General features: G+C 45.5%; 1 protein-coding gene across 1 annotated transcript in view; it reads left to right on the plus strand.

Annotated features, from left to right (window-relative positions):
- LOC115141201 (sodium/hydrogen exchanger 1-like) overlaps positions 1-13,092 on the plus strand; it is a 45,726-nt gene that overhangs the window by 20,668 nt on the left and 11,966 nt on the right. Inside the window, exons 2-5 of the mRNA XM_029679929.2 lie at positions 4,227-4,690; positions 7,493-7,743; positions 11,393-11,610; positions 12,356-12,558. Coding sequence (XP_029535789.2) covers positions 4,227-4,690; positions 7,493-7,743; positions 11,393-11,610; positions 12,356-12,558 — 1,136 coding nt within the window. The remainder of the gene's footprint in view (positions 1-4,226; positions 4,691-7,492; positions 7,744-11,392; positions 11,611-12,355; positions 12,559-13,092) is intronic.

Genomic DNA, 13,092 nt, shown 5'->3' on the forward strand with positions numbered 1-13,092 from the left:
CAAGCTCTTATGTACTAGTGCTGGATTTTTCCACTGGTTGGGGCTGCTCTCATGTTGAAGGGTGTGATACAAGATGGCTCTGACAGACATGGCCACCCAGTTTCTAGCTCCTAGCCAACTTTGCAGTATTTTTGTTGGTATTATTTCTTACAGTATTTGCTCAGAATATTTCTAGTACTATTACCTACTGTCATTCACCAGACATTCAACCTGGATCCTTTGTTTGAACTGTCTGAGGCAGCCCCATTCATCCCAGGTGAAACTCCTAAATGTCACCACCAGAGAAGTGTGATCCTCGTCAATCTCAGGAGGTGGGCATGCCACCCACCGCTTCTGAGTATATTACTCGCTAACGTTCAGTCCCTGGACAATAAAGTAGATGAGCTCATGGGTGAGGATCTCCTTCCAGAGAGACATAAGGGACTGTAACATACTGTTTTACCGAATCGTGGCTCTCTCTGAATAGATTGTCCCTGTCCATACAACCAGAGGGGTTCATCGCGAGGACAGGAACAAAGAACTCTCTGGGAAACAGAGGCGGAGGAGTATGATTGGGCTAACTTACAGGAACTCGAGTCCTTTTGTTTTCCCGCTCTGGAATACCTCGCCAGCAAATGTCGGCTGCATTACCCCCAGAGAGTTTTTAACACAATAGTGCCCTCCAAGCTCATCACTAAGCTCAGGGCCTTGGGTCTGAACCCCTCCTTGGGTAACTGGGTCGTAAGACTTCCTGACTGTAGGCAATAACCTCTGTCGCGCTGAATCTCAACATGGGGGCCCCAAAGGGGTGCGTGCTCAGTCCCCTCCTGTATACCCTGTTCATCCATGACTGTGTGGCCATTCACGTCTCCAACTCAATCATCAAGTTTGCTGATGACAAAACAGCCTGATTACCAACAACGAGACATCCTACAGGGAGGAGGTGAGTGCCTTGGCGGAGTGGTGCCAGGAAAATAAACTCTCACTCAACGTCAACAAAATGAAGGAGCGATCATGGACTGCAGAGAGAGCATGCATCGACAGGGCCACAGTGGAGAGGGTTCCTTGCACATCACTGAGGACCTTTAATGTTCCCTTCACACGACAGTGTGTTGAAGAAGGCACCGGTGCCTCAGGAGGCTGAAAAATGTGGCTTGGCCCCCTAATACCCTTCTACAAATGCACCATTGAGACTTCCCCGTCGGGCTGTATCACCGCCTGGTATGGCAATTGCACGGTTTGCAACCGCAGGGCTCTTCAGAGGGTGATGCGGTCAGTCCTACGCATCATCGGCAGGAAATAATAGCCTGGAAGTGACTAAGGCATTCTGACAGCTCCTCAGAAGTAGTTTGACATAAATCACTGTTGTGGGTTTCCTAGGCAACCTTGTTCTATGTTATCTATTATATTGAGTGGGTGGAATAATTAGCCTGTCAGAGGAGTACAATTGACCCTTTACTAAGCCCCATCCCAGAATTTTGTGCAACCAATCGCAGTGCTCCGATGGATAGCAACTGTCGTCGAGTCCAACACCTTCGGACAAACTCACACTTAAATTGCATGATAGCCAGTGAGTTTTCTTTAAAAAATGAATAGTTTAAATGACTTAATAATTGAATGGTGCATCAAGAGCACTTTCTACTGGGATTCCTGAAATGCTGAGCCTGTTGATGGAGTATTTTTCAAATCGAAAATTATACTTTCGTTACATTGCTTGTTAGCTCAGCTGGTTAACTAGCTCTCTAATTGAACACCAAATGTTGCTAACACTTGCTAGCTAGCAAGCTAATTAGCCACTTAATATAACTTTTCCCGAAATGTATGGTAGCTAGCTAAATCAGCAATGTTTTGAATACACCTTCAATCTGCTGTTGACATCAGGATATGATTTGAGAGCACTGGTTAGCTCCAAAAGATCATGCTTAAACACAGGTCTCGGAGTGAGAATGGTACACGTCGAGCTCTCAAACGAGTGATGCTCAAATCTAGCCTGAGCCTTTTGTAATATCCTCCAAGCAGTCAGTGTTAACTCCTTTGTTTCGCCCACATGGTGAAGATGCTTCCTCTGAATTGTGGAAAGGTGCCAGTTTCCTTACGAAGCCAGTTGAAAGGAGAAGAGTGCCCCAAGCACCACGCATCTCTTTCTGGGAAGATTAGGCATCTCTTGGCCGTTTGTCAATGGAATTCCTCGGAGCTAGCACTGTAGTACTTTAAAAGCAGCAGCTTTGTGTGGCAGTGTTCTGGACTCCATAGAGATGGCCTTGTTTAGCCCGTGAAAGAGTGTGTCCAAAACTTAACATTTTTGCCTTCCAGCTGACTGAGTTGATGAAAAACATCAGATGCCCTTTAAACCCAGGAGATTGCAGTTTGCTGAGCACGTTCAAGCTAAGTGAAGGCATTATCTGCTCAGACATTGCCGATGTTCATTATTTTATAATTCACAGACTCTACTGTTTCCCACCGTAAACGCCTGCTCTTTTTCACACATTCCTCTCCTGACCACTTATTCTTGAAAACCTCTGACAGCGATAAGGAAACTGATCATTATGTAACTGTCTGATTTGCTAATGATGACATGCTAATTTACTATGCTCAGTGTGTGAGGCGTGAGTGTTGGAGAAGGGAAGTTTACCTGCCTTCATGCCTGCTTCTCATCTCCTTTCTCTGCCCTAGCCTGACCAGATGGTGCTGCCATTGTGCCACCGCTACCCTCGCTGAACGGCTGCCAACGTGCCATCCCACACTTTAATATCAGGGATTTTTCTTCTAATGAAATTAGGGATGCACCATATATCGACAGTCGTGAAGAGGGCACGTACCTGGTTCCTACCTGGAACCAAAAAGGGTTCTCTTATGGGGACAGCCGAGGAACCATTGTAGGTTCTAGAAATCATTTTTTTCCCCTAAGAGTGTAGTTTTGAAGCTGAAAGTCAGAATTATCTCCATCGCACTGGAAGGTTGGATTCACTGTGGATTTAGAAAGGTGAAAGGCCCTACAACCAAGAGAAAAAAAAGAAAAAAAATCTTACATCTCAAAACCAAAGGTTCATTATGTTAAATTGACTGCAGTGTTCAGTGCCTTCAGAAAGTATTCACACCTCTTGACTTTTTCCACATGTTGTTGTGTTACAGCTTGAATATAAAAAGGATTCAATTGAGGTTGCGTCAATGGCCTACACACAATACCCCATAATGCCAAAGTTGAATTATGTTTTAGGATTTTTTTTCATTCTCATCAAGATACAAAGTTTTGAAACACTGGGCCCTGGGACTATGCTAGCCTACCTGAGCATGCATTATGTTGAGACAAGCAAACTGTTGCCTTGAGCCATTGCAGCTAATTGCGATAGTTTACTTGAAATGAATCCCAAATACATGGGAGTAGGAAATAAACCATCAGAAAAAGTGCTATTGGCACATCTTGTATTCATTTTCTGTTACATTTTAGGCCTAGTTAACGTCAAGTTGAAGTGAACATTTTTCAGTCAACTTTTCCTTGGTGATGATGTCCTGTGATCACTATGGAAGTGGATGTGGCCTATTGTCTGTGTATGGTTTCTCTTTGAATGGAGTCACGCGATTTAACATTGTGAGGAATTTGTTTTGCATATCCATTTCCACTTTTGAGGAAATGCATGTGATTTACTGTGGGTGTGTGTTATGTGACATTGCCAGGATGCAGCAGACTCTTCTCGTGTTCTGTTCCTGGTTCTTTGGCCCTTTTTTATTTGTTGTCACTTCCTGTGTTTTATGTCCAGGGTTGTTTTGACTTGCAGATTCTGGCCAGCTATCAACTTTGTTTCCCCTGTGTATTCTCACCCACCAGCCTTATCTACGAGGCCTAGACGTATTCTGGACTGTTGAAATTGCATATGTGAAATCAAGTACTGCCATGTTAAATTAGCTTCTGTTCCACTTATAAACTAAGCCTATTCTGAATACTGATTTCTTTTTTTCAGAGGTAATTAATACGACTAGTTGATCCATTTGAATTTGGCAGTATCTGGACCTTACTAAGCACTATGAATGTGGTGGCTCACTTAGAAACGGAATATGCATTTGGTGGGGCTTTTAACTCAAACAGGTTCAGTGAGTCACTGGTGATTATTTTCTGGTTCTTATCGTCAATGAGTTCAATGAGTTTGAAGTTTCATGTGACTGGTACATTCGAGATGCCGCCTAGAAAGTGTAAACCATGAGAACAATGAACGAGAACAATGCATCTAATCACCCTCTCCCTCCCTCAGGGTTCCACCTGATCCCGCGGCTGTCCAGCATCGTGCCCGAGTCCTGTCTGCTCATTGTGGTGGGCCTCCTGGTCGGTGGCCTCATCAAGCTGGCGGGCGAAGAGGTACCACCCGTGCTGGACTCCAACCTCTTCTTCCTGTGCCTCCTCCCCCCGATCATCCTGGATGCGGGCTACTTCCTGCCCATCCGGCCCTTCATGGAGAACATCGGCACCATCCTGATGTTCGCCGTGGTCGGCACCCTGTGGAACGCCTTCTTCGTAGGGGGTCTCCTCTACGCCGTGTGCCAGATCGAGGGCACATACCTGAGCCAGGTGGAGCTGCTGCCCTGCCTGCTGTTCGGGAGCATCATCTCAGCCGTGGACCCGGTGGCCGTGCTGGCTGTGTTTGAGGAGATCCACATCAACGAGCTGCTGCACATTCTGGTGTTCGGAGAGTCGCTGCTCAATGATGCCGTCACTGTGGTGAGTGGGTGGTGGATAGGGTGGTATTTAGTGTTATGCAGGGCAATGCAGTTCTAGTCAATCAATGAATGCATTACAGTTCAATCATGTCAGGGTCGGGGTCCCCTCCCCCCCCAAAGATAATGCCATGCAGTACAATACTATACAGCACTGCTATCCAGTACAATATAATTAAACCAAACTATATTTTCAAAAGTAGGCTACATTCGTCCTCCATATGAAGAGGACTCAGTTGTTAGTTGGCCTGTGATTGTGTTCCTATTTCTGTGGACAGGATATTGGTTTGGACTGGCCTAAGAAATCAGAATAGCCTAGTACCAAATTAGCCCAATTTGAATTAGGCCTAGTCTTTTAGGAAAATCCAACCATACTTCTGTCACTGGATATTGACTTCATACCTTCTAGCTAACATTTAGCTCCTCGCCAGGGTCTGGTTGGTTAGGTTTTGGTGATTTGTGACCTTTGTACGAAAGCTGACCCAGTTTAGTGGGCCCCCCAGTGCCCTAATCTATTTTCAATTATCTTCTCTCACGGCTTCCTTCTCTTTCCTCTGTTGAAACAGTTGTGAGATGGATCATCTCTCTCTTATTGGTTGGTCATTGAAAATATAAAGTACATTTTGGAGTTTTTTTATTTAGCTGGTTGCGTCCTTGCGTGAAGGAGCCTATTACAAATACACTGCTGTAAGTTGCTTTGGATAAAGTCGTGTGCTGTGTGGCATATATTATGAGGCACACCGTTTCCTGTTGCTATATTTATGCTCTGCTGATTATACTCACACACGGGCTGGGCTCTCTTGTTGATGGGACCAGTTCACTTAAAATAGTTTGGCCAAATTATCAGTGCCGAGAAAATCAGGGCCCCGGGAAAAAGTTGTCGCATCCCACAGCCTGACAGACGCTATGATACCATTTATTACGTGCGTCTGTCCACGAGAGATTATGCAAACGTTTATCTTTCCGGTAGCGACTATACCAGAACGTTAGACCACATAATATCACTGGTTTATATGCCACTCAGCAGACACTTTTATCCACAGTACAGGGAGTGTATGCATTGTATTGTGGCCCCAGCGGGTATCAAACCCATGACCCTGGGGTGCTAGCACCATGCTTTTACCAATGGAATCCAAACAGATATATTTTCGATTGTCAAACCCCCTCCATTCTCTATAGGTCTTATACTACCTGTTTGAGGAGCACTCGGGCGTGGGCTCTTATTCTCTGTACACTTGAGCCATGTCTCGAAGGTCTCTCCCCCCCCCCCTCTAGGTCTTATACCACCTGTTTGAGGAGTACTCTGGTGTGGGCTCTTATTCTCTGTACACTTGAGCCATGTCTCCCCCTCTAGGTCTTATACCACCTGTTTGAGGAGTACTCTGGTGTGGGCTCTTATTCTCTGTACACTTGAGCCATTCTCTGTACACTTGAGCCATGTCCCCCCTCTAGGTCTTATACCACCTGTTTGAGGAGTACTCTGGCATGGGCTCTTATTCTCTGTACACTTGAGCCATGTCCCCCCCTCTAGGTCTTATACCACCTGTTTGAGGAGTACTCTGGCGTGGGCTCTTATTCTCTGTACACTTGAGCCATGTCTCGAAGGTCCCTCCCCCCACTCTAGGTCTTATACCACCTGTTTGAGTACTCTGGGAGGCTCTTATTCTCTGTACACTTGAGCCATGTCTCTCCCCCCCTCTCTGGGCTCTGGGCTATTCTCTGTACACTTGAGCCATGTCTCGAAGGTCTCCCTCCCTCCCTCTAGGTCTTATACCACCTGTTTGAGGAGTACTCTGGCGTGGGCTCTTATTCTCTGTACACTTGAGCCATGTCCCCCCTCTAGGTCTTATACCACCTGTTTGAGGAGTACTCTGGTGTAGGCTCTTATTCTCTGTACACTTGAGCCATGTCCCCCCCTCTAGGTCTTATACCACCTGTTTGAGGAGTACTCTGGCGTGGGCTCTTATTCTCTGTACACTTGAGCCATGTCTCCCCCCTCTAGGTCTTATACCACCTGTTTGAGGAGTACTCTGGTGTAGGCTCTTATTCTCTGTACACTTGAGCCATGTCTCCCCCCTCTAGGTCTTATACCACCTGTTTGAGGAGTACTCTGGTGTAGGCTCTTATTCTCTGTACACTTGAGCCATGTCTCTCCCCCTCTCTAGGTCTTATACCACCTGTTTGAGGAGTACTTGGGCGTGGGCTCTTATTCTCTGTACACTTGAGCCATGTCTGTCCCTCCCCTCCCTCTAGGTCTTATACCACCTGTTTGAGGAGTACTCTGGCGTGGGCTCTTATTCTCTGTACACTTGAGCCATGTCCCCCCTCTAGGTCTTATACCACCTGTTTGAGGAGTACTCTGGTGTAGGCTCTTATTCTCTGTACACTTGAGCCATGTCTCCCCCTCTAGGTCTTATACCACCTGTTTGAGGAGTACTCTGGCGTGGGCTCTTATTCTCTGTACACTTGAGCCATGTCCCCCCTCTAGGTCTTATACCACCTGTTTGAGGAGTACTCTGGTGTAGGCTCTTATTCTCTGTACACTTGAGCCATGTCTCCCCCTCTAGGTCTTATACCACCTGTTTGAGGAGTACTTGGGCGTGGGCTCTTATTCTCTGTACACTTGAGCCATCCCCCCTCTAGGTCTTATACCACCTGTTTGAGGAGTACTCTGGTGTAGGCTCTTATTCTCTGTACACTTGAGCCATGTCTCCCCCCCTCTAGGTCTTATACCACCTGTTTGAGGAGTACTTGGGCGTGGGCTCTTATTCTCTGTACACTTGAGCCATGTCTCTCCCCCCCCTAGGTCTTATACCACCTGTTTGAGGAGTACTCTGGCGCCGGTGAGGTAACACCGATGGACGTGGTCCTCGGGGTCATCTGCTTCCTGATTGTGTCGCTGGGCGGCATCGCCGTGGGCGCCATCTACGGTATCCTGGCGGCCTTCACCTCCCGGTTCACCTCGCACACCCGTGTCATCGAGCCCCTCTTCATGTTCGTTTACAGCTACATGGCTTACCTCTCGGCGGAGATGTTCCACCTGTCTGGAATTATGGCGTAAGTAAGGGGTGAGGGGTACGCACACCCGCACAGACAAGCAGGACAAGACAGGCAGACAGGCAGACAGAAAGAAAGACAGGCAGACAGAAAGAAAGACAGGCAGACAGAAAGACAGACAGCGCACTCTCTCTCTCTCTCTCACACACACTCTCACACACACACACACACACACACAATCTTCCTAGTGGCCAAGGTTTTTGAGTTTCTCTCTGTCATAAATCATAGATATTGTTGATAATAAAAAAAGCTTTCCATGAGAGTTATAGTTGGGCTGAGGCTAAGTGGAGGTTTAGTGTTTACAATGCATTGACAGAGTGGCTGTGATGCATGACCTTTTGAACCTGCCCGGCTGGTCCAGCAACACCATTGATTCTGTGTCTTATTCGTGCGTTATCTTCTACATTTCCTTGGAAAAAGGATCTCTCTCATAAGTGTACACTGAATTAGATTCTTAGCTTCTTTTCATGACTAAATGGTCAAATAAATGCAATGTAACCGGGTCTGTCCCAGCCAAGGACAGTTCTACGAGTTCTATCAAAATGGCAGTAACTCACCTACATGTCGTGACAGGCCAACGGATGTGCAGCCCAGAGCAGGGATACACAACGCTCAATATACAGCCCCCTGTCACACCTCTGGCCCATCGCCCTTCCTCTCCTCTCTTCCGCTTTCATCTCCTGCTTTTTATAAAAGGTGGTGAATTATGGAATATGGATCATAAACATCGGTGCTGCTGATGAGTTGAGTTTCCCGTCGGCGTGTTTTACAGGAGCAACGGTAGGACTGTCGGACAGTCTGTTCCCAGGCCTGTTGGCACTCCGTCCGTGCCTTCCATCGTAAAGAGGAGTTGGATTAGTACATAGTGCTTTTTGTCCACTGCATGTATATGAGATCTCTCCCCGGAGTGAAATTGGGCGGAAATGATGGACAAACAGCCGTGTGTTATGTAAGGGAATGACGTAGATGGCTGCCCTTAAAGTCACTGAGGAGGGTTGACTCACGCTAGACACTCGGGATCCATACGTCCAATCACAGTGAGTCATTGGTTAACTCATGGAACAAGATGAGGAAATGGAGCCCTTGTTTCATAAGCTCTTACAGTATAGTTTCCAAAACAAACTATATCATTGTTGCAATGGCTCTACTGTATGTGAAATACTTTTTCTCTTATATACAGTATAGTTTTTGTTGACCTGTTTAGTTGATATGACTACTTTCTATGCCATGTCAATGAAGTACTAGGCTATAACTTTGTCATTAGCGTTAACCTGCATGTAATGTAGCCTATAGTTACACTGTAGGTAGTTGGATTCATGTAGTAACACGGGGCCTCATTTATCAAAAGTGTGTGTGCGCACAAAAAAAAGACACTTAACCTTTTGTGCGCAGAGTTTTCCCTTTGTGGTAAAGTGTGTGTTTCTCCACGTACAGCTCAGACCATGCTTATGCACAGCTTCTAGTGGTTGATTAATTGTATAGGAAAAGGAAGTGTTTGATGCACGGGATTTATTATAATAGCAGTAGGCTAGTAGAAAACTGCTAATGATGAAACTGATACAGTTGCCGTTGGCAAGGCGATCGCATTGCATCGTGTAGTCTTAACGTCTTTATTTTGTTATATAGGCCTTAGTCATTATCCTATGGCAGAACATGTCTCTCCTTTTTTGACGTGACTGGTTTATTCCTGCTACACAACAAATAGTTGACTACCGTTTATCAGTTGCTCATTCTATAGCCAAGCCTGCTCGAAAGTAAATAGACCGGTAGCCTATTTGACAGTGTGTAGGCTACAGTGCTGTGCGACATCATAGCCTATATAATCTGAGCCTATACCAAGGCAGGAGATCATGTGTTGACAAACCAAATATTGAACAACAAGTCGTCTTGTGCATAGAAGTGTGGGCTATAGCATTTAGGCTACTTTTAATTAGTTTGATTGACCTTGCAATCTTGCAGAATGTGTGGCCAGTGTTTGGCACTGGCTGTAGGCGGCACTGCAAAAGATTCAAACCTTCTGCCCACACCTCTACAGAAATGGGATCACATTTACCATTGCGCTTTCTTTTAGAAACTATCATGGCCCAGTTCCAACATTTTCAAATCATACCGCAAATGAGGGTGTTTTTGTTACCATAAAAGGTGAATGGGAGGGCGCTTTCCGGGCGGGGTTGTAGGGCTCATTCACGAGCTCTCTGATTTATCAATAATATCATGCTTATAAATGTTGTCCCTGGAAAAGTTATGTTAAGTATTATGTTTACCAATAGGTGGCAGGATTGTATTAGGGCTGGGAATTGCCGGGGACCTCACGATACCATATTATACTTAAGTGCCGATTTATATTGCGATTCTCACGATTCGATATGTATTGCGTTTCGATACGGCAATTGGATGTTCCAAACCTATTGCTCACTAAATGTCTGCTGCACAGAGACAAGACTGGTCATCTCTGTATACCCGTCACATGACCCTCTGGTCGATGCTTATTTATAAAAAGCCTCTTAGGCCTCACTCCCCCCTATATCTACTGCAGCCCTCATCCTCCACATACAACACCCGTTCTGCCAGTCACATTCTGTTAAAGGTCACCAAAGCGCACACATCCCTGGGTCGCTCGTCTTTTCAGTTCGCTACCGCTAGCGACTGGAACGAGCTGCAACAAACACTCAAACTGGACAGTTTTATCTCACTCTTCCTTCGAAGACTCAATCATGGACACTCTTACTGACAGTTGTGGCTGCTTTGTGTGATGTATTGCTGTCTCTACCTTCTTGCCCTTTGCTGTTGTCTGTGCCCAATAATGTTTGTACCATGTTTTGTGCTGCTACCATGCTGTTATGTTGCATTGCTACCATGCTGTTGTCATGTGTTGCTGCCTTGTTAAGTTGTCTTTAGGTCTCTCTTTATGTAGTGTGTTGTCTCTCTTGTTGTGATGTGTGTTTTGTCCTATATTTATTTTGTATCATTTTTTAAAATCCCAGGCCCCTGTCCCTGTACGAGGCCTTTTGGTAGGCAGTCATTGTAAATAAGAATTTGTTCTTAACTGAGTTGCCTAAATAAAGGTTCAATAAATAAAAAAGAGAGGGCATGAGAACTAGTTTTGAACAGTCAGGGTTCAAGTTCTAAAGACACGTTGGATCACCATTTGGTGCAAGTACAATTGACTAGCGCCATCTAATGCTACCTACAGTAACAGAAATCGATACTTGGAGTGTCGTCCAAAAATGTAACTGTAACAACCCCCCATCACTATATTGCATCAATATCAAATCCAATCAAAATCTATTGGTTACGTACACACTTTAGCACGTCTTATAGCGAGCGGGTGTAGCAAAATGCTTATGTTACAATATAGAGTTTGCTTCCTTATATCCGTAGCCCTTTCAATGTCTGCCTTATTTCCTGGCTCAGGGAACCTCTGGTAGCTTACGGCTGGTGCAGCCAGTAAATGAATCATTAAGTTCCAATTAAATACTAAAACCTACTTCTGTGTCCGGAGTTTTCCTTCTAAGATGCTACAATTCAGAATAGACATTAAATGATGGGACGTTGTCAGACAAGAAAAGGTTTCTTTCTTAGAGAACTCCATTTATAATCATCCCATGTGTGTCACTCACTCACTCACACTCTCTCTCTCTCTCACCAGGCTGATTGCGTGTGGCGCGGTGATGCGTCCCTACGTGGAGGCCAACATATCCCACAAGTCCCACACCACCGTCAAGTACTTCCTGAAGATGTGGAGCAGCGTGAGCGAGACCCTCATCTTCATCTTCCTGGGCGTGGCCACGGTGGCCGGGCCACACGCCTGGAACTGGACCTTTGTCTCCGTCACCGTCATCCTTTGTCTGGTGTCACGTGTCATTGGTGAGTCGGACACGGACACCTTCTTCACGGTACTGTACCAGTCTCTACAAAAAAGATAGTGAGAGAAATGACGTGACATTGCCTACCTTTCTCATAGTTTGTCATAATTTGATCAAGTTGTTTCAGTAGATGATGCGATACAGTTTTTTTTTACATTCTCAATTTGACAAGGGATAGTTATTCTTGGAGCCAGACTGAAATTCCAGTCACTACATTTCAGTTAGGTAACGAGGCAACTATTAGAGGAAGTGCCCCTTGTAACTTCCACTTGGTCCTCACATCGAGGAAGCCCCAGATGTCAACAGACTCGTCAGATACACGTCCCTAAAAAAGGATATCATGAATATTTCCTCCAAGCATCATGTCATTTCTGCAGTTATAGATGGATTCAAAGCAGACCTCCATCTGACTTCACTTGCTAGTTTGAAACCTAGTGACTTGACATTGCACTTTTATCCCCATTGACCATTCTCTATTCTCACCAAACATCCTGTAGTTTCTGATTCTTATAATCTGCTAGTTTCACAATGTGTGTTCCAATGTAGTTTGTGGGCTCTACTCCTCTTTCTCAGAAGCTTTTGATCAATTTGGAAAGTGGATCCTTAACCTTTCTTAGGTTCTAATGAGGCTGGTTTTGGCTGTGTGTAAGGAGGGTGCAAACATGGAGTCAATCAGATAAAAGGCCTTGGAGGTTGACTCACTTCTGTGCTCTCTCTCTCGCTCTCTCTCTCTCGCTCTCTCTCAGGCGTGGTGGGCCTTACCTTTATCATCAACAAGTTCCGCATCGTCAAGCTGACCACCAAGGACCAGTTCATTGTGGCCTACGGTGGCCTGCGAGGGGCCATCGCCTTCTCCCTGGGCTACCTGCTAGACAAGGACCTCTTCCCCATGAGGACCATGTTCCTCACCGCCATCATTACCGAAATCTTCTTCACCGTGTTTGTACAGGTGGGTACTGGGCCAGTCCATTAGTCTGGTCCCAGATCTGATTCGTGCTATCTAGGCACCTTGTCACGCCAATCACCATAGGAGTTGGCAAGATGGCACAAAAAGAGCTGGTACCTGGCTAGCAACCCTCTAATTCTGCCTATGTCTTCATTTAAATTATGGAAAGTTAAAAAGATAGGAAGTTGATTATATTACAGAGTGCTTTTGGGTCAAAATAGATTGCTTTGCTACTAAATTGTGTTGTTGCTCTCTTGTCCCTAGTATATTTTAAGGCCTAAAGTATTCAATGGTTTGTTTAAACCCATTGCTATGCTGGTGTGACAAAATGTCACTGCAGCTACTACTTTAAAGTGCGCGCAAACACACACACACACAGTCTGTTTGAAGCTCCATGCGTCAGATATTCCCCAGTCCTGCTGAGCAAACTCATTTTACAGTGAAGATGTTGATGCATGCTGAAGTTCTAGGATGCTCGTCATCTGGCAGAGTATCCCCAAAATGGCAGTTACTAAAATAAAGCCTTCTATGAAATAA

Source organism: Oncorhynchus nerka, linkage group LG14, assembly GCF_034236695.1.
Source record: "Oncorhynchus nerka isolate Pitt River linkage group LG14, Oner_Uvic_2.0, whole genome shotgun sequence".
Classification (NCBI taxonomy): Eukaryota; Metazoa; Chordata; class Actinopteri; order Salmoniformes; family Salmonidae; genus Oncorhynchus; species Oncorhynchus nerka.